Source organism: Anopheles bellator, chromosome 2 (genome assembly GCF_943735745.2).
Source record: "Anopheles bellator chromosome 2, idAnoBellAS_SP24_06.2, whole genome shotgun sequence".
Classification (NCBI taxonomy): domain Eukaryota; kingdom Metazoa; phylum Arthropoda; class Insecta; order Diptera; family Culicidae; genus Anopheles; species Anopheles bellator.
The window spans coordinates 63,235,164-63,257,471 of record NC_071286.1 but is presented as its reverse complement, the minus strand read 5'-3'; the positions used below and the strand labels follow the sequence as shown (position 1 = coordinate 63,257,471).

Here is a 22,308-nt window from a genome sequence, read left to right as displayed (position 1 = left end):
TGGTCGCCTCTAGGAGGAGGTGTCGAGGTGCGCAGATTGGCCCCGCTAAGGTGTCAGGATTGTGAAGGTGAGGTGCAATTAGTGAGCTGCCCGATAGTGATCGCGTGTGGCCGAGATCCGCAAATCCGCATCATGCGCCGCTCCCAATGTCGACCCCTGCGCCATCGAAGGCGCATATGGACAGTGGTGGACTGGTCGGTTGATCCGCGCGCGAAATGACGCTAAAATGGAGCTGCTGAAAGGTTTAGAGCTGCTTTTGGTGGCGCATGCACTTTACGTTTCTGTGCTGGAAAAGGAGTTGTCTCATTTTATTTCAGGGCTTAAAACGAGTTCGAGCCCAAGCCGGTGCCGGTCCGAAATTCGCCGTAAAGTGCGCGGCAAGCAGGTTTTCAGATGCTGCGCTCAATGCAGTAAAATCCAAAAGGAGGTCATATTTTTCCGAATCTTCATTTCGTTTGCTACATGTTTTCTACAGCTAAGAAATTGTTCTGTAAACGAAATTAAATATATCGACTCAATAGTAACTAAAATTCTTTCTGGAGCTCTGTTTTTATCATAGCATTTAGGGCACTCGTAGATTTTCTCTGGACATGGTCTCAATGCAGTCAACATGGGGTCAAAACAAACCAACGCACTGAATGATTCAAGGCTTCCATTGTTTGCACTAATTGACGTTGTACCGTGTGAAAGGCCAGTACAGTGTCGGAAATTACCAGAGTTAATCTCCGGAACTGTAATTTTTTTTATATTTCACTAAATTATCTGGCGAACGTGATAAAGTGATTCAAGGTCCATTTTTGGAACAAAAAAAAAGCGTTCGCTAGATGAAACTCTGCGCAGAAAATTAAATATGTCTATGCCAAAGTAAGTGAATGGATTAGTTGACCCTCGCATTCGTGAAATTTACAACCGCGTTTTAATTATTTATGAATCTAACTCGGTTCTCAGTCGAATCATCGAGCATTCAAGCTTGGTGCGCCATCTGGTGATAGGTTCTAGCACGACTGTTCGAAACATTCCATCTACAATTTGATCGATGATCGACGATCGACGTTGTGGATACAGCTTGGCTTTTTTTTATCTACAGTCACTTTCAAACGCTTTTTTTAAGCATGTGAACCGATGTTCATAAAACTTCCAGGATACGTATCCAAGGTCCCAACCTCGAAATACAGATAAAAAGTGGCAGCATTCATTACTGCGGAGAAGCACCGATCTTGGCCGCACCGCGCTCAGTCCTCCAAATGTATCGTCTTCGGGGCAAAGTTTGAATTGAACGCTCCACAGCATATACCGATATGCTGGGTCCACCGAGATCTGGCCACAGCTAATTGTCCTTAAACTATTGACCCACTAATAATTGCCGGTGCTGGGCTGCTGTACTGCCGCCGACTCAAGTCACGATTCGCCAGATTTTTTTTTCTTCAAAACCTCTCTGCCGTCCACGACGTCCGGTCAGTCCGGGGCTTGGCGCGGTATGATTCATCGCCTGCGCCCGACTCTGGCGGGCATGGATACTTCTCTAGCCCGGCCACACCGGAGGTGCTAAAAACTTCTGCCCAAACCGTACTTAAGCCGCCACCGCCGGCAATCGCCAAGTGTTAATAAGCATGCAGCTGGCGCGGCGCGCTGGCACGGACCTTCGCCGGTCGCCGGTCGGGTTTATGCGGGGCTCCAGCCCTCGAAGACGCCGAAGGGTCATCTGGGGTTACACTGCTACCCACCCAGTGTGCGAGGAATGCCGCCGAGCCGGCGGTCATCGAAAGCGAACGTGCCGTGGTCCAACATCCTCGAAGCATTCCTCCGACCGATGCGGTCGATGCAGTTAAACAGCGTTCCCTTTTTTTTTTTTTTTTGTTATTCGACCAACAACTTGCAACTCAATCGATTCGAAGGGCACCGGGGACATGCAAGCGCGCATACGCACCTTCTTTTTCATCACGATCACGGCCGGGGTGCCGATCGAGGTTCTGCCGAATTTATGCTGCTCTCGATGCCTTAAACCTTGTTCGATTTCGATCCCTGGGGGGGTGCTCTATGGGTTCGTAGGCGATCGCCGATAGGTGCTGCCGGTGGCCGGTCTAACCGAATCCGTGCCATGCTCACGGTGGACCGATTGTTTCGCCTCAGGCCCCCTAGTGTGTTGTACACCCAACGGGTAGCCCAATTAATGCGTGTGCCCTGTGGGGCAAACTCTCGATCGATAAGCTAATCCGTCGCCCGAGAGTTCCGTTTTGGTCACGCAAGAACCAACCAAAAATACGGGCGATTTGCAATAAAAATGGCTACCATACGGCTTTTGAAGTCTCCAGGCTAAAAGCGTAGATCCTCGTCCAGATTGCACTAATGACTGGCCTTGGCTGTTGGCGGTGTCAGATGTTGAGCAGCGATTGTGCTACTAAAACATGGAACAAACTAAAAAAAAAACCCGCTGTAAAAGACAATCAGTCTTGTATCCCGACACTTTAAGGGTATTGTTTTGTGAGTCGTATCATCGAAGCCCAATGAGTGGAACGCGGCGGCTACATAGGCAGGGCCCGTTGTTGTTGCAAAGGCTTCATCATAATAAGCGGGACATAACGAGGGACATAATTAAAAAAAAAAGACACCAGCCGCGGACCAGACACGTAGCCCGGACACTGCCATCAGCTTTAAGGAGGTGCCCTAATGGGTCATAAATTGTAATAAAACAACAAAGCAAAAATTAACATTAAAAAAGGCAGCGCCCGGCAATCAGGGCTCGGGCCAATTTACGCCATCATCGCCACCACCACCGTGGAGCATCGAAAAATCTTATGCTGCGGCCATGGCGGACTCTGCGGCCTGACTGACAGGGCGCGAACGAGCCCGAAAGGCTCGGGCATCCTTTCCGCAAGCCACGCCGGATCCTCGGAACCGCATTGGGTTAGGTCTTTCCATTAAGAAGTCGTTCTAAGTCTCGCGGGCGCGCCCCAACCGGGCGCTATGCAAAAGAGGGGGCGCGGCCCGGGGAAGCACATTAACTATCCGCGCGGGGGTAATGACGGCTGCTGGGCCCTGTCAATGCTGTGGCCGTGATCGACGGCGAGGGCCGCGCGTCTAGACGACGACGACGACGACGCATCTCCTGTCGTCCTGTCGTATCAGACCGCAGAGAGTCCACGCCGTCCACGATTGACCACAACTCATCAGCCACCGTCGTCAGTCGATTGACAGCCGGTGGAATTCCTGGCGTCAGCGCTGCGCTGCTTCCTTGGCTTCTCATTAGGGTGGCCGTGTGCGCGCTGCCGTCCGGAAGACAATCAGGGCGCGGAAAGCTCATTATCAACGTGGCACCACCGCTTCAGTGTCCTTCAGAGAGATCCCCGTGCGAACCCGTGGACGGTCGTGGTGAAGGCCGCCCCGCGATTGATCGACGTCTGTGCCGCGCCGTAAGTTTCGTGTGTTTCCCCTAGCCCTAGCAGCATCGTAATGACTCCCTCTGTGCGAAGGGCGGCCGGCCCACCAGCTCCCGGCCAGGCACTTGTTACCGACTTTATTAGCTCACATGCGCGAATTGTAATGAGTGGTAAGAAGTATTAAATAAAGTAAATAAGTCACTAATTTCCGCTCCCGGATGAAGGTTCCGGTGGTGTTCGGATGCAATCAGGTTGGTGCTGGCACCGCTTGCCAGGCTTAACAACTGGCCCGTCCCGGGGACGCCTTAATGATAGAATTTTCGAATGATGGTCCACGTTCGGAGCTGGCTACCGACTGGCTGCTACCGTTAGCCAAGGCCGACCGGGCCCAGTCAATCAAGGCTCGGGAAGGGTTGCAGTCGGTCGAACAGGGGGGGCCGCCGCACGTCATTAGCTGCGGCTGTAAATCAGGCAGCCGATTACTGGCCGGTCGGTGGTGGAACTGGTTTAGAGAGTCGAGTCGATGCGCTGCTAAATAGTTCACTAGAGGTCCGTCTGAGTTTGAACTGCGCATCCTTTTTGGGCAGGAATCGGTTTCGCCCCGAAAAACTCTTGGAATAAAGAGCGGGTACTAATTGGCCCAGAAGATGGACTCCCAGAAGAAGCTCGCTGAAGCAGTCGGTAAATCAAAGTCGGTAATCGACAGTACTGCTAATCCTGAAACTGCGGGCGCATTGTTACCGCGACGACGGACCACAAATAATCGTCCAATAAACGACCGGCGGTTCCGTTCCCGATAATGAGGCACTAAAAACCGGGGAAGTCGACACAGTCGGCCGCGTGGTTTTACGACCGTTTTAGTAGCTGATACGGCTTCTACTTCAGCATATCCACCACGGCACTGCACGGCGGCGCATCGAGTAATTGGCTGCAGGACTCGCGCGCGCGCCCGCGACATTGAGTGGTACTTCACCCAACCCACGGGGTCAAATTGGTCCCGGCATCGTGATCTTCGCAACTGGCCGGTAATATCTGTGACTGCTCGGGGGCTGCATGATTATTCGGTGGGTTTGGTGCGCATGATGGCGACGACTTTTATTGCCCCGGTCCCCGATTTAAAAGCCCTGCGTTGGGGCCCCATTTTATTGGTGACTTTGCAAATTGAAGTGCACCATAAACCGGTGGCTCCAGCGAGTGCGATGTTTCTGACCTTCTGCTGCATGGGAAAAAACGGGGGTTTCAATTTTAAATGATTACACACGATTCGATTGCGATCTGTATGATACGTACGATTAACATTTGAAGAGTCCTAGGTCCAGGTTCACCGCAATCGAAGTCAAAGCGGCATTCTGCAAATCATGCCAATTTTTGACCCCCCAACGATTAGCCCAAGCGATCCTACTCGGTGTGGGTCCATTAGCACCGGGCTAAGCTATTTTGGGGCTACGGAATGGAGACGGAATGTCAGGTTGTCGAGTCGCCGGCGTCACAGGTGACCGACACGAACTACCGGAAAGGGGCACGGCAAGTCGCGAAGCGAAGTAAATTATGCTTCGCTCCACTTGTTCAACATCGCTCGGTGGCCGCCAGTGAACAGCGTGTTTGCTGACGCCACGATCGACGCAGATCGTGCCACGCTGATCGTGGCGATGTTGACGGGCCTGCCGGCCTGAATTGAACCATTAACAGTGCCGTGCGCCGTACGAGAGTCCCACAGAGTTTTTGGGGCCGCCAATGCTCCCATGGCTGCTACCAGTCTCTGTTGGCGACAAATCGTCAGCCAGAACGGGGTAAAACGAGAACGGTGTTTACGTTCTAAGATGGAGAACTGACCGGACTGTCCTTGTCCGTAGGTAAATGGTTCGATGACGAGCCACGGCTGAGCCCTTGACTTTTTGTTGCTGTCAACCTTTTACGGACCATTCCGTCGTGGCAGGTTCCCACTGCCTCCGTGTCAAGATAAACCACGACGATTTTCGATGATGCAACCTCATAATGGACCACACGCTGCCGCTCTTATCAAACGCCAGACTTCAGGAGCGGTTGAGGAGACTTTTCGCCAAAACAATGGCCACCCGTTTGGCTCTGACTCTAATTTGATCATATTACCGGTTAATTTTAATGCAAATTGCCCGCCTGATTAGCGGTCGGTCGGTCTAGGGCTCGGGCTCGGGCACGTAATCCCGTGTGCTACCGTGCGCTACCCCGGACCTGGTTCCGGCTAGGGTAACGGCGACGATTCCCGGTACTAACTAGCGCCGATTACCACACCGGACGACGCGGCTCACTCACCGAGGTAATTGTCTGGCGGGCGAAAGGAAGCCATCTTATCAACGTGAAGCAGAACCTGAACCTGATCGAGACGGCCATCGCTGGGCAACTACGACTAGAACACATATTCGTGTGCCTCGAGACCGTTCTGGACAGAAATGAATAGATCCACACGCATGGACTGGACCAGCGAGCCCGGGAGTACGAGACTGGAGAGGTCCGTCGGCTACTCAAAACAAGGGCCCTCTACCCCCAATTATCGTCTGGCCGTCTGCCGACCACGAAGGAGCCAGGAGCTGAGAAGTTGTGCCGCCGCCGCCGCGGGGAGAACATGAACTTGCTGCCTGCCAGCAGCGCCGGTGATGACCGACCGCCCGCGAGTCCCAGGTCCCCCAGGAGACCAGGCTTCCGCTGCACACGCTGGAGAGTGTAATTATTTATGCATCACTCATATCATTTCCACCGCCGGCCGTTGGGTTGACGAGAACGTGGACGACCTCCAGAGAACGTTCACTGGCCAGCACTGGCGTCGAGCTAGGCGATTCGTTCCGCTGGCCACGGTTGATCGGGCACAGGGCTGGTGTGTGACCCCCTAGAGGCCAGCGCTAGCTAGACCCTGGACAGCGATAATGGAGTCGAATCATCCAATATTTATCTTTTTTTTTGTTGCTGCACGTCCCTTCGGGTACCTTTCGGGGACGTTGGGAAGTTGGGGAAGGAAGGTCTAATTGTGAACCAACCATCAGACAGACACCGGAACCACGAGGAAGACTGGGCGCGTAGATCATGGACAGGGCCGGCCGAGGTTCGTCCGAAGAAAACTCTGATGGCGTGGCTGCTGCGTCGCGGGAGATGAGCTCTCCTGCGGTGAGGTTCGCCTCCACACACGATAACAACATGAATATTTGTTATAATTTATGGATTGTTACCGCCGGACACTCTGGCTGGTGCTGTAGTAGGGCTAGTCCCATGATGAAGCACTTCCGAACGGCAGCAGCACCGTCGGGCACCGAGCCAATGCTGGTGGATTCAGATCAGATTGCGATTCTGATTGCGCCGCCGTGAGAACTACACCTCGTCGCTTCTCCGGCAGGGGGCGCTGGTAACGTGTGTGTTAGGACAAGTCTCACATTTCACACAGCGTATGTTCGGGATTGTCGGTCTCTCTGTCTCCGGAATCGAGTCGAGATAATGATAAGTTGTCTCTGGTGTGTTGGAGACTGCATGCTGGGACTTACTGGGTACAAATATTGACCTGCCCACTTTACACGTTTATCCGCGGTGCGATGAAATCCACACCTCCCGGGAACCCGAAGATCCTAATCCACGCTGGTCGGCGAAAGTTATGACAGCTGCCGGGAGGCTCGAGGAATTTACACCTGCTCCAGGTGGGGAGGTCTACAAGTTTGGCAAGCGAATCTCCGCCCCGGGAGTGGTTTATCGGCCCGCAGGAGGTTCGGTGCCGGATCGGATTGGGCGATCATATTTCCGATTCGCGATCCTGCGATTCGAGTGGTCCCCGATCGGAGCGTGTCACGCCGAAGTCGATCGAGAGATATCAAGCATTACTACCAACACTGGATATGTGGATATGTGGAGGGCCATTCTTTTCCAATTCCCGAGTGCATTCTGTGGTGGATTGAGCCTAACACTCCCGGGATGGGAGAGGCTGTAATAAAATCAGTGATTGATTTATCTTTCGCACAGAACGCTGTCTATCGTCCCCGTTCCCCGGAGGCTTCCTCTTATTAGGCCGGTTGCGCCCGGCCAGAGTAGTAACACGACGCGATTTAAGCAAAATATCTCAACCATTACCGCCATATTACTGGCCGCGGCGGGCGGAGCATTCCCGGGTGTACCGGGAACCGGTTGGGAGTTGGGTGTTGGGGTCCCGAGCCCGGTGGGATACTGGTCCGGTTGGCCGACCGGTGAAGTCCGCGGGTCCGGCTCTCTTCTGGGCGGTCTAGGTGAGGGTCGGATTAATAAATTTCCTTCCCAACGATTGCTGCCGCCACACTTTTCCCCCGGCACGCACGACGCACACGTACACCTACACCACGTGTGTTGGGGGTGGGGGGGGTGGCTGGCGCATATGCAATTTTGCGATAATGATCGCTGGGATCGTGGCTGCGGCCGAGGAGCCGACGACCGAGGATCGAGGGTTGCCCCACACAGATGGATTAAGCTACTCCGTAGAGACGCAGGCGCAGCAGCAGCAGGAGCAGCAGCAGCAGAGGTTGATGGCCACCTCGTGCACGCACGGGGCGAAGAAGGGTGATTTATAGAGAGCCCCCTAGAACCCTCGGCCGGCGGTTGACCCGCGCGGAACGTTGTTTGATATTGGCACCGTTGCCGGGTTGGGTTGTACATTTAAATTAGTGTTTGTTTGCCGTTGTTTTCCGCAGTGCTCCGCAAGCCTTCCGCCAGCACCACTGGGCTCCAGCCTCCTCGCTCTCTCTCTCTCCCTCTCTCTCTCTCTCTTTCGGTCTGTCGCTGTCGGTGGCATATCTTCCCGGAGCCGCCCGATTCGATTGCGAGACCATAAATATTAATTGATGTGTGTGCCCAATGATGCGAGAATATGATCACAACGATACCAATTAAGGCCCCCGCCACCACCACCCCTGGTTCGGGGGGGTAGGGGGGGGCGGCGCGTTCCAGAAAGAATTTCATCATCAGTTGCGCCGCTAGTTGACACAGGACTTAACAACTTCCCGGGTCGGTCGGTCGGGCATTTTTGCTGGTTCTCTGATTCTTCGACTCTTCGTCACCAGGGCAGCGGAGGCACGCCGAGTAAGGCCACAAGGCGCGGGTGCGCCAGTGTCTGCAGATCTCTTGTCGAGAGGATGGTGGCACCGCTTCGCAAAGTGTCGCCAAGCGGTAGGTGGACCACAAATTTGCATTTTTATGAATTGACTTTTAATTGGCTCCGATCGACGGGCGATGCTTTAATGAAAATAAGCCCAAGGAAGAACCTTGGGGCTTGGCGGACGAGTTGTTCCTGTTTACCGCTCTGTGGACCTCTGTGAGATGCGCTTCGCCTATGAGTACTGTTGCTGTAGTGTCCCCGCCTCAAGATGAGGAAAGCTTACTACCGCTTTGGCGTTCTCTCAACAAGAATAGTTGGCCGTTTTGCAACGCTTTAGTTCCTCAGTTCTATGGACAGTGGAATACCAATACTTTTCGACAGGACTTTTTGCGGTTAGTACGACATCTCCACGTCCACTGTTGTGATTCATTCTCTTCCCCCGGGTATGTCTACATCACCGACCGCCGTAGCTCACACGGTCCACAGTTGGCTCATCGTCGGCTTGCATTAGCAGCGCACCGCCGGGAGTGGTCTCTACGGCGCGGCGCACATTTCAAAGTCGCTCACGGATAAGTGTCGCTTTGACAATTACACTCCCAGGAACCCGAGGGCCGTCCGCGCCGGACCGCGTGCTGTTTGACAACATTTCAACAACACACATTGCGCCGCACGCAGCACACGGCCACGGTGATGTAATAATAATAAGCTGTCAGTTTAGATAAACTGGCGGCCCAGTTGTTAGCGTGTCAGCTTTGTACGGCCTGCCGCTCAGCGGCGGCTCTGCAGCAGCAATTTGCGTGTAAGTGCCATCTCGTCTCTGTTTACTTTGGCGCGGTTTATGTCCTGCGCAGGGATGTCCGCCGGCAGCACGGCTTAGATTGATGCAATAACAGCTTATCGCGGCGTTTGGCCTGAAGCAGAAGCACAGCTCCACATGGCTCCTGACATACAACAACAGCCTTTTTGTGGGGTTTCTAACGGGTTTCTAAATTTTTTAAGTCAATTTTTACGTATTAATACTTTTTATGAAAGAGATACGAGGTCTGATCAAAAAGGATCGCGACAGCATCATGAGTTCTAGCAACAGGGTAGAACGGTCAATAAGGAATATTACCGGCGCCCGGATGATCATTTTGAAATGATCATTTCGAAAACTGATTTTTGAAGTGTTTCGAGGGTTGGAAAAAACCTTGCCACAAGTGTATAATGGTTCCTACTATGAAACTCGAATCGAGAACTCGAACGGTCATTTGAATTCATTTTGCTATAGGTTTCTCTTTCTGCCCTCTCAATTGCTACATTCTGCTTTCTCTCTTACTGTGTTCACTCGAACGATCGAGTTTCATAATTGGGGGGGAATATCTGATAGGGCTTACTTTGGAGGGGATAAGATATTGATGAATGTAATATCATAAATATTAATGAAAAAATAAATAATTTTGCAATCACCAACAGTTATGATGTGGCACCTACAGTTGAGTACAAATAGAATAAAAATCAAGCCCAATTCGAAAAAGGAATGTAGAATATGTCAGATGCCTCGATTTACCTGCAACCAGATTGGTATAAATGTTCTATGACATCAATCCCTCACAGATACATACCTCATAAACATGCTCCAAGTAAATCTAGGATTCGAGGAGAGTGCAATCAATTCGATTGCAAATGTTCGATCAAAAAATATGTTTTCGTTGTTTCGTTAGGAATGTTTAATGTTTTATGCTTAAAGTAGCATTACCCAACGCTGTTCGGTGCCTAGGAACTGGGCCGGCAACATAAAGCACGTGTGACAGCCCCGGCCCGGAGAGACCCGGCTGACCTGCCGGCTGGCTGTGCAGGAGGTGTTCGAGGTGCGATCGAGTGTAAGGCACATTCCTTCGGGCACATGCTGAGCCGGAGAAGGCGCGATTGCATGCAGCTGTGGCTTAAGCAGCCGGTCCAGCCGGCAACATTGTTGCCGATACCCATCGCCGGTTGTAGCATACATTTGGGCATGGGCATTCCGCGCGTACGAGATCGTGCGCCTGCGCGCTGACCCAGGACTCCGGGTCAAGAAGCCGCGCGGTGCGTGGAAAGAGCGCCGACGACGACCGATCGGACGCGATCAATAAACATGTACCGGGAAATGATTCGCCATTAAGGCGCTACATAACGCCGTGCCGCACTTTGTCGGGATGTATGTTGGCCGCAACCCTTCCTGGGTCCCCACCGGTACACTCCACCGGTGGTGCCGAGAGCTCCATTACCCAGATTAGGTGTCGGGACGATCGGCCGTTACAGTTCGGTGTAATCGCTTGGGCGGCCAAAGCGGAAAGCCCCAGCGCAATCAGCGAGCGAAAGGGTCCAGCGATATTTTACCATTATCACAGCCCATCACCATCAATCGGAGCGCCGTAAGAATCTAATTTACGGACCCGTGGCCGTGGTGGAAAATTACACATTAAAAAGCAATTGCAACACTAATGAGGCATCCGAAAAAAGGAGTGCCGCTCTTGGCAAAACATGAAACCAATCAGTTTGCCAAACGGAGCGCGGTTTGCAGGTGCTTTGGCCAATCTGTGCCACACCAATGTTTACTTTCCACGAGCCTGGAGAAGGACGCCCGGTTTGGGTCACCGAATGTTCCCAGCATCGACATGTTGCAGTCGATTCAGCCTGAAAAATGAGCTCCACCCGAGACGCAGCGCGTAAAAGTGCATCATAAATCATGAGCCCGACCCGCGCAAGGACATCGACAACTGGCCCCGGTGTGACATCGACGAACGGGCGCGTCGATCTTCGTCGTCCTCCGCGTGAAAGTTATTAATCATTCGCTAATCCCGCTCGCGATCACACGCAGCCCTATCTTGGGTCGCTGATCGGTTTCGATTTAATTGAGTGTTTTATGCACCTGGCCCATAGCCTAGGCGAGTGATAATGTTTACAGCTTCGCCGGTGATAGGGTGTGACGGTCGTTTAAAAATAGCATCCCGGCCACAGTCAGCCAACCAGCCAGCCGGCTAATGAAGCCTGCTCGGTTCGATCGGCTGTCAATTTCGTCACCAAACCCCGCCACAGACCGGCCGACTGGCCAGAGGTAGCTCTCCATGGTCAACCCTGCCACCAATCGATTGATTATTGATTGCTTATCCGGTGCGCCGGGGCGCATGTGTCATGTTCGTTAGATTGCGCCGGTCCCTCTGACAGGTTTTGTGGAGTTGTTCTCTGGCGTGGAAGGAATTTCCACACACTTTTACTTTCCACATCCGCTGCAGGCAAGGGTTTGCGTTGTTTTTGCGCGTAAAACTTGCCGATCTCATACATTGAACGCGGCTGGCGCAATCTTGCCCAAGTCCACACGAGAGCCACAGCGGGTTGCAAAATATCGGGAATTTGTACAGGGTGTTTCATCACAATCCAACTTTAAATGGTAAATAACTCCGCTATTTTTTAGTCGATTTGGACAAAAGAACAAGATTTATTTGGGGTATAAAATGCCGTTAACAATTCATTCAAAATCCAGTATCAATCAAACAACCGCTAGAAAGCACAAAATGCGGCCGTTTTTTGGGCATTTTTCATTGTATTGGACAACATTTCGGTAATAGACAACGTATGAGCAGCAATTTCCGCTGTTAGCTTTCAGTTCTTCAATGGGCTTCGGTTGGCTGGCATAATCCTTACTCTTCGAATAGCCCCACAGAAAGAAGTCAGAAAAAAAATCGGTACTAATAAGTACGCTCAGTTTTAACATTTTTCCCAGTTTAAGGATTATTTTCAATTTAGAACGCTGCAATTTCAGCCCGCTGTTTTACCGTAAATTGATCTATGACTAAATCGGCATAGCGTGAACATTCAGAATGTGGCTAACTTATCAAAATCGACTGATGAATAGAGAAGTTATTCAACATTTAAATAGTTGGATCGTGATGGAACACCCTGTAATTGTAAGTCACAAATAGGTAGCTAAATGTGATTTGAAAGCTTTCATAAAACAGTCCTTTTCGACTGGATGGATCAGAACTGGAAGTCTGAAAACTGCGCAAGGTTTAAATTTATTGCGGCTCTTTGACATGGACCTAACAAAATGAGAGCAAGGCACAGGGACTTGAAAAACTATCAGAACGATCGTGGAGTATCATTAATTATAACTCGATAGAGCCTTGTGATAAACCGAAGAATACTTTAAATAGGATATCGTAGATTTGGAAGACAAAAATGAAATCCTTTTCTGATTTATGCCCAAATTTCCCGGTATTCTGCCTAACACAGTAGCATAATACTTCTCGTGGTCGTTGCAAAGTTTGACGCCGATGATGCTGACGAGAATCGAAGATTGAACTGCACTGCAGTGGGGAGCAGTCCACATCGATCTCACGACTCACTCAGCCCATAGCTCCGCTCGCTCACCACCGTCGTGCGGTGACCTCATTCCGCGGGCCGCGGCACCGGAACACGGTGCCCCCGGAGGCCGTGTCGGAAGGCAGGTGGCTGCAATCACGGTGGGGCGCAGCCTTTTTTTCTTAGACTCGGCGCGCACGACGCTGCATATGCTTAAGTATGTGATTAGCGTCCGTAAAGTATTGGATTAAAATAATAAACGGGTGAATATATTGTGCAATTAAAACGCGAATAGCACCCAGCCGCCCGCTCACCATTGCATTGCGCACACGTCCGCATCTTCCGCGGCACTTGGTTCGGTTTCAACTATTTCTATTTCTCTACCATCCGGTGGTGCCGTGCCACCGGACCACTCCATTGGGGCCCTGTTTGCCGAGGGAAGCCATCATTAGCCCAAACCGGGCATAAACACTCAACAACGACGACGATGGCGACGTCAACGGAGGTGTTCGTCTGGCAACGGAAGCGTGGCAGTGCGGCGGACAGTGGCGCGCCTCATTTGTCGGCCGATCGGAGCCTGGTGCAATTCGAGAAGGGAAGAAAATGCGCGCCGATTGCAAACCACATCCGCCGGACTTCGCAAGTCCGCGCGCGATGGCGCAATCTTCCGCGGGCAATCATTTGCGCCCGACACTGCGTTACGTTGCGTACCGACCTGACCCGACCGACCGACTTGCGCCGGTACCGGTGACCAAACCTAATTAAACGCTGGCCAGCCCGCAGCCGAGAACGCGTATTAGGCGCTATGTTTGCGAGCGGATGGTAATTTGTTGGCATTTTTCCTGCAAAACGTTTGCTGGCTGGCTGGCTGGTAATTTTACGACCTATTCGTGCATGTTTGGCATATTTTAGCAGGCGATGCGGACGAAGGACTGGCCATTCGCTAGGGGTCGTAATGAGCATTACGGAGTCGTTAAATCATGTAGTCGGAATAACTACCAGCAATAAGCGTCCGACGGTGTGTGTTACCTGCCGCTCCCGATTCGATGTGCGAATCAATGCCAGAATCGATATCGTCTTGCTCACCTAGAAGTAGAGGAGAAGGACAGAAAGAATTGATGAGTCCTGGGACGGCATGATGCGGGTGCGCGCCCACGCTGTCGTGACGCTGGTTAATTGGTCGCAAATTAAAATCTCAATCCGAAACGTCGAACCGCGTTCGGGGAGTGAAAACTGAGCTTCCTGTCACGGTGGACGACATTTACATAAGCATATATGCCCTGCCCCGTGTCGCTCTCGCTGCAGTGTCGCTTTCATTCCGCGGCCATTTCCGTGTCGATAAAACGCTACGACTTTATCTTTAAAGAGCGACAAGCCAGCCGCCGGGCAGCTTGATTAATTCGTTGCCTGCGCTTTAAAGAGGCCTCTCGCTCCGACGGTGGCGATCACCCGACGGGAGACTAAATACACGAATTAAAAAACCAAAAAAAAAAAAAAAAAAACAAGCGCAACAATGTAAAAGGACGACGCAACGAAAACACCGTTCGGAAGCCATTAATCACCGAAATTGTGTCCCGCGCTCCCGCCGGGATCCGAATTACGGTTTCGCTCATGCGGAAACATTAAAAGTGCGGCTTTCTTTCTGCCTCGATAACGTTCGGCAGAGCGGGTTCCGAGGAAGAAAGTTGCCGCGTTGATGCCGGGAAGCGGCGCGTGGTGGCCGCGAGTGTGATGTTAAACTGCATGAATGTCAGCTTCTTTGTCAACGCCGCCAGATGGTGGTGGTCAGGAATCGAAAGGGAAAACACTACACTCCATCGGTGGCCGAATTCGGGTGCCGATGAAGAAGAAAAGGAGGTCCACAGATGTTCGGCGAGGGGTTCGAGGCTCGGATTCATGCGGCTCGTCGCCGGTACGCATATTAATTTCCTCTCGGGCCGCGACGCATCGACGGTGACTTTCTTTCGCTGATGCCGCCAGTCGATGTTTCGGAAATCGGAAACTTCCCACTCCCGACCATGCTGGTTGCCGCATTCAATCAATCGATCGTTTATCGTCCGTTTTCGGGTTTCGAGCAGCGCGCAGAGCCCGAAACTTCAAGCCACGTGGGGCACGACGGAATCGCAGCTCCACCTGGACCCGGAGAGATATGCGCCGCCGACCGCCGGACGCGTTGCGAGCAGAAATGAAAGTGAAATTATTTATCGATCAACGACCCCACGTCGGTGGGGTCGACCGCACGCCACCGCTGGCCACCCGTTCTCTAAGTGTGCGAAATTTCACGTTGTGACCATGTGTGCGTGCGCCATGTGAAACAAGCAAACCGCCATCGGCACGACTCGTGAGCGAACGAAAGACTTCAATCTAACATTTTCAAGGCTGCGGACGGCAACAAGCGACGAACCCGAGCACGTTCGATGATGAATTTCCATTTCGCCTGTTGGCAAAATTCTTGTGGTCGTGGCGATGCGTGCCAGCGGCGGCGGTGAGCGAGGGCTGCCACTTCCGACCCGCAAACATCGTATGCAAACAAGCTCTCATCATCGTCCTCATTACAGGCACGGTTTATCATCGTTCGGTCCGGTACCGTCGCAACGACCCCGTGGCGGAGACCCCACCAGCGCGGAGGCACGGTACGAGGCGTTTAAGAACGCAAGAAAAATAGCCCAACACACACCTTACCGTGATCGGGCAGGCGAGTTTCTCATGCTGAAGAGCCCGTGCGGCGCACACGGCGAGCAACGTATGAAAAATTGCTCCAGAGCATTCACGATCGTGCGATGATGAATGTGGTCATTTGCTTTATTATTTTCTCGATCCGCTTTTTTCTCGTATTTTTGTGTGATTTCTTGCTCCTCTCAAACGAAAAAGAACGGCGGCTTGGTGAGCGTCACAAGGATCGCTTCTTCCAATTGCTTGACCAACCACCACCACGACCGATCAGGTTCCTTGCTAAGCCCCATAGAATTGGCCACAGTGGTGCGTGCGAAACGTGTACGGTACACCACAAAATGAAACTAAATTTCAATTAAGCGGTGGTGTTTCGTACTTTATCTTTTTCATGCAAAATAAACAATTACAAACAATGCGGCCACCACAGGCAATGGACAGGAATCCATTTGTCAATGCCTCGGACGTGAGAAATGGCCTACAGTGCAGTCATACGGTCCCCACCGTTCGGTTGACCCGTATTGTAAGATTAAATACTACGACCATAGCACATCAGCAGTTTAAGTACAAGCTTCTTATTATTTAAACGAGATCTTTTTGAAACCTATATTTCCACTGTATTTTAAACAAACAAAACTCTTTTGCGAAACTGATACGACCGGTTAAGGATAGCAGGGAGGATAGCCCTAGTTAAGGATAGCATACGAAGGGAAAAGAAGCTCAAGTATCCATTTCATTTTTTCGTTTTAAATAAGATATCCTATACAAACATGTTACAGGTTTTGAAGGACCAAAGTATATTGTAAAATTTAAGTTACCAAATGATTTAAAAAAATATAGTTGACGGTAACTCAGAGGATAAAAATGCATAGCGATTTGGAAATGAAAAACCGATTGCTAAGAAGTGTTAGCTTTTCGAAAAATCGTTTAATCGTTAGCCCCAAAAATACTTCAAAAACGCAAGAAATATTTTCTAAAAGTTTCCTGATACTAAGAATGGAACAGTAAATCCCATAAAAAGCTTGTATCTTAAGCCCATAAAATTAGGATGCAAAAAATCATACTGAAGAAGAAACAAATGAGTAAAGAAATAAAACAAAAACCTCAACAAAGTGAGATTTAAGAGTCAACCATCAGCCAATCTTTGACCGATCTCGCGAAAAGTGAAAAGATTGATCAGTTAAACAGTGCTAGTAGCTCCTCGCTATTGATTCCGATCTAGATCGAGTAACGATCGTGGCGTTCTTCGGCGCGATATCGACACCTCCTTCAAGCAGCGAACCAGCAGAACCTTGGCACTCGTCCCAAGAACCCACCGCGCACCGTGGCCGCGAAGAAAAGTCGTGCAACACGCTCAACATGCCCCGGGGGGGAAAGGTCAATGGTGTAGGCAGTGTGCAGGAGGTTGCACCGCGCGGGCAGAGAGATCCACTTTGGCTGGCTGCTGCTGTCGGGTCTTATCGTCATCTTCACATCGGCCATCTCCATCAAATTGGCCGCAGTTTTGCTGTCATCGCATCGGTCGGCCCATGCCGCGGACCACGTGGAGAGGCAGATTACATTTCGTCGATGGCCGGGCGCGATACGTCCTTGATGCTGATCTATTAATTTAACATACAATCATCAGGCCGCGTAGCGTATGGGCGTATGGGCTCTCCGCCAGCACATGCCGCCACCGGTCGGAGGATCCGCGATCGTGGGATAATGATGCTGATTGCAGCTGAACGACGTCGCCCGCTCCGAGAACTACTTAGCCGAGAATCCTCGGAAACGCACACGGTATGTTCGTGTGTAAAATGAATATGATTTTATGTCTTCATTCCTGCACCGCTTCGTGATCGCGAGTGAACGTGGCCAATGCACCGGCTAAGATCGAAACGTTCTTCGCCTGGCGGTTGTTGCGATCGGTGTTGGGTTGCTAGAAATTGGCGGAGCATTTCTTGAAAGTTATTGCCAAGCACTTTGCTGTGATTGTGATTAAAATTTTTCAACCAAACATCGAATGGCTGCGGCCACGTTGCTCCATACAAAGTTGCAGGCTAGAAAGTGGCTGCGACGGGTCCATAAGATAAATACTCTTCTTCCAACCGACCGGCGGGGTGGCGGTTAATGGCGACATTTCCGGTCCCCGAGATGGTGGCCGGACCGAGCGCACCTTTGGCGCTCGCGGGAAAACAAACAACGCAGAATGAACCTATAAAAATAATCGTAAAAATTATCGTCATTATCGTCGCGGATCCTTGTTAGGGTTCCTGTTCCTGCAAAAGCCGAAGCGGTCCACTCTACGCACACTCCACACGCATTTCTAATCAACCGACCGACACGGTCCGGTCCGGCGCTGTCACCGCGTGTTCAATCAACGGTTGCGGGTCCACAACAACCACACACGGCCGACCGGGGCCGATGATGCTCATCAACGATAATCGAAAATGATTAGCCAGTGCGTGGCACGGTCCGGACCCGGCACACATTTAATGTGGTCATCATCATCATCATGGCGGCGAGAAAGTTTTGTTTCGATCGCCGTAACAGTGACTCGTGGCAAAAATCATGCAAGATCGACGACACACCCCGGGGGCTGAATTTCTCCCGTTACACAAGCGCCCCGTCTGCCGATAGGATATGGAGGCGCCCCCGGAGGGGCAACATGGCCACCATCAAAATGGCGACCAGTGACGCCAGCGAAGTGGTGTAGTATTTATAAAATTCATTAACTTTAATTGAATTTCATACGTAATTAGTGGCCAGTGGGGTCCGAAAAGATCCTAACTGAGCCGGAGCGAAGGCAAGGATCAGCCAGCCTATCAGCCCTTAAATGCAGCCCATGGGACAGCCTTGTAGCCGTCACCGATAAGCGCACCGTTAAAAACTATTCGCGCGATCGCAGTAAGAAGCGAGACGATCCTGGCGACGTGGTGTCCGTCCTCGGGCGTGACACCATCTTCCTGCTGCCGCGAACACGGCGTGATCTCGCCGCAGCCATCGATGCGCGCCATAAGATTTTATTAGTCCGTCGCGTATGTCCCCCGGAGCGCCGTATTCTTCGGCTTGTGTTCCAGGAATGCACACAACACGGATCGGAGCAAGCGCACACGATCCGACCCGAGCGGAGCGAGAGAGGCTGCGAAATCATTCATCTTCGTCCATCCTGCCGCCCAGACATCGGATAGCCTTGAGATGGACTCCCGCAGGAGCGTTCGAGAGTTCGAGCTCCCGGGGCCCGGCCGGTCGCAGGATGCGACCGGAGAATGCGAGGAGATCGCACACTTTAATCGATTTCTAGCATCGGCGCGCTGCTCAAATTAAAACATACACGCGCACAACTGGTGCCTCGCGGACAGGAACTGTGGGGACACGCCCGCGGTTAGTGCTGGTGCGACACGGCGTACGCCTAATTGAAAGTATGAGGCCGGCCACACCTGCACGCAACGCAGATAAAACGATGGCAAACTACTGACCAGTGCAAGCTAATTGTGCGATCGACAATCGCAAGGCAACGGCGCGAGTGTTCGACGGCACCATGAACGCTCTTCGGCAACGGCCAGCTTCAAGTGTTTGGTTCTGACCGGATTGTGTAAACAGATTCATTTGGTCCTCCTGATTATGCTGTTTTGGCTACATTTTTTTGTTTTGACATCTAGGAAAGGATTTCCACTTAAAACGAAGCATGTTTTAGTCGGCAACTTACGTTTGAGGGCGTTTGAATGTGACCACTTTTGTGCCAAAAATGTACGAAATGCGGACATCATTGGTTTCTTTGAGTGGTCTAAAAAATACAAATACGGTGATTTTGACTTAACAAGCAAAGAGCGTCGGAGGACTCAAACATATTCAAGGACGCAGAAGTACAAGAGCTTTCGAACGAAAATGATACGCAAGACAAACTCGCAGATCACCTGAATGTGTCCCAATACGTGTTCCCTACGTTTGAAGGTCCTGGAAAATATCCAGAACAATGGAAAACGAAGTAAAACAGCATGAAAATCAAAAAACCAAATGTGAAATTCTGTCATGTCAATTCTCCATCAAATCGTAATTCCCCAAAGTGGATACATTTCCATTTGGATACGAGAATCCAAAAAAGAAAAATATCTTGGATCAGTCCAGGAAAACCATCAACTTCGACTGCAAAATCAGATCGATTCGGTAAAAAGACAATGCTGTGTGTCTGATGGGACCAGAAAGGTATGGTGTACCACAAGCTCCTAAAACCTGGTGACATCATTAATTCAGATTGCTATTAAGAACAAATGATCAATTTAAACCATGCATTGATCGTAAAACGATCACCGGATGGGCCGGAAGATACGGTAAGGTAATTTTGCTCAACGAATTAGCAGAGAGAAGAGAGAAATACTTTGAATAAAATAGAGTTTTTTTTCGCTTCAAAAACATGTGACATTCGTTCGTTTCCAATGTGAATGTCAGGGTTAACGCCGCTTAAGCCGATCTTCGCAGTGTTGACGCTTCGACCTTCACTGGAGTTCTACGCGCGTTTCGCACGGCTGCATCTTCGCGAAGTTTACACGAAGCTTACATAACCGGCAAGGGCAAACACAACCAACAAATGGGGTCGACAGGTAATGACAAATTCAACTAGCTTTTATCTGACATTCGTCGACTGCCATCATAAGGAAGGCTCGAACCGGAACCGGGATCATGCGAGAGTGAGGATGACGTGCATGCTAATGAGGTGCATATGGTGAGCAGTGTAATCCAGTTGAAATACATTCTACCAACCAAAACTAAGCTAAACAATAGGAAGCCAGCATGCAAAGAATCAACAACACACGAGAATTGCATAAAACGTAAGCACAGCACAGTTGGACTTGAAGAGCTACCGTTTGTTGTTAGTCGCCGAAAACTGTTCCCCACTCAACTCACCTGAATCACTGACGTCGAGCGATGATCGATGATGGCGGGCGCGGAGTCGCGCCTGCGCCTTCCCACCGTCGAGCTGGGCCACCAGCTTGTCCCGCGTCGTCGGAGCGCCTTTGGCCGAAATCTGCGCCTGCGACTCGCTGTACACTGCTCACCGGCGGCCGTGCCCAGTTCGATTACGATGATTTCGCCAAGCACAATCCACCAGAGAGAGAGAGAGAGAGACACACACCAGAGCATGCAGCAACCAAGCGTGGGGATTCGTGCACAAAACACAAACATAGGGATATTGGGTTTTTCGGTGGGTCCAGGAACAAAAACAGGCGTGTTGTTGGGTGCAAAAAATCAAGCAATAGGGAAACAAGGAACCGGGTGAGGTGGTGGTGGTGGTGGTGCAGGAGAATAACAGAGAGAGAAAGAGAAAGAAAGAGAAAGAAACAAAAATTTAACATATAGCTACGGACACAGGCACACAGTTCTTCGCTAGTTTTACAATGTAATTCCGGCCGGCCGGTGACGGTGTCTCCGGAAAGCTAAAAGCTTCCACCTATTTGGCCCCGGTAATGGGCTTCGAGGATCGAAAGGTGTGGAGCGGCCCGGAGGACAGCAGTGTAGGGGGGATCGAGTGGAATCGAGATTTTTATGGAGCTCCCCGCTAATGGTGGCAGTTTGCATTCTCGCCGATCGCTGATAGGATCGTTATCAACTTTGTTGGACCACTGGACTGGGGGGCAGCACCTAGCGACCGGCTGGACCAGATCACTTTGGTCCACTTGAGGCGCACGGCCATCAACACCGCCATCGCCGAGTTTCATTGCCTGGCTCTAGTGCTGGTGCATAATTAACGCCCAGGCTCCACAGCCCGATGGGCCGATAAGCAACGGTTCGGCCCTCGGCGCATAATTCTACGCCATCTACCGCTCTGCTGTTCTGATTGGAATTGTCGTATTTCATTTCGTAAAGGAAAGCTTTCAACACCTTAGCACCTCTGGGTGCGCTCGTCCTTCGCGAGCTGCAATTGGACTGCTTGATCGTAATTGCTAGGGATCACCATCAAGAAACGTTTATTGTCTCAGCCGCCCCGCTCCGATTACGCATAATAATAGCCGGGTCCAGCACCGTTAGGTCCACCATCCCTTCGCAAACTCGTAAAAGGTGTCAAAGATGTGCGGCGTAAATCAAGCGCACACCGTGTAATCTCGGACACCCGTTATGACACATTTCAAGCTGTGATTCGCAGCAGTTGTCGCATAGAGAGGAGCCGACTCAGCGCCGGCAAGAACATTCCCAGAGGATGCCGGGGAGAAATTATGTTCCGAACTAAGGTAGGCAGCCGAATAGACACTACACACGACGAGCCACAGCGTGTTGGGACCTTGGGGGGGGGGGGCCTCACGGACCATTTCGCCATCCCAGAACCCCGGGGCACACCCTACCAGGGCCGGGGCTTTGTTCGGTGCAATTATCATACAATTGATAAATGAGCGTTGCAATCGAATGCCGAGTCTCTAGCCGATCATCTGCATCTCTGCCGTAGCAATGCCGAGTGCGGTCCAAGCTCAGTTTGTTGCACTTCGCCCGGCTGGCAAACCCAACGATGGCGATGGCACAATAACGATGCTGCAACATTGTAGCCGGCACCAAACATGTAATAGCGAAACACGACATACACTGTCTCTGTCTCTCTCGGTCTCATACGCGGACGAATGAAAGGAAATTAATCGCACTCGCCGATGATGGGCTGCAATGGGAGTCCAGGCCGGGCCAGGCACTGTGGCTGGTATCATACCGTAGTAGGGTGGATATGCTCGTCGCGGTCGCGGATTTATTTACCTCCTTGCTGATCTCACACACCGGCGGCGGCCACGCAACCCCCTGGTCGATGGTTATGTTGTGATGCTGCGCGCCACGGCACGACACTCGGGCGCATCACACTCCGCGTGCTTGTTTTAATTTTGTGCCATTCAATCCCAATCAGCC

General features: G+C 51.4%; 1 protein-coding gene across 1 annotated transcript in view; it reads right to left on the bottom strand.

Moving 5' to 3' along the window:
• LOC131209506 (protein outspread) overlaps positions 1-22,308 on the bottom strand; it is a 173,714-nt gene that overhangs the window by 12,214 nt on the left and 139,192 nt on the right. The window contains exons 6-7 of the mRNA XM_058202591.1: positions 20,332-20,475; positions 13,807-13,863 (exon numbers count right to left, since the gene is read on the bottom strand). Of these exons, the coding sequence (XP_058058574.1) occupies positions 13,807-13,863; positions 20,332-20,475 (201 nt within the window). The remainder of the gene's footprint in view (positions 1-13,806; positions 13,864-20,331; positions 20,476-22,308) is intronic.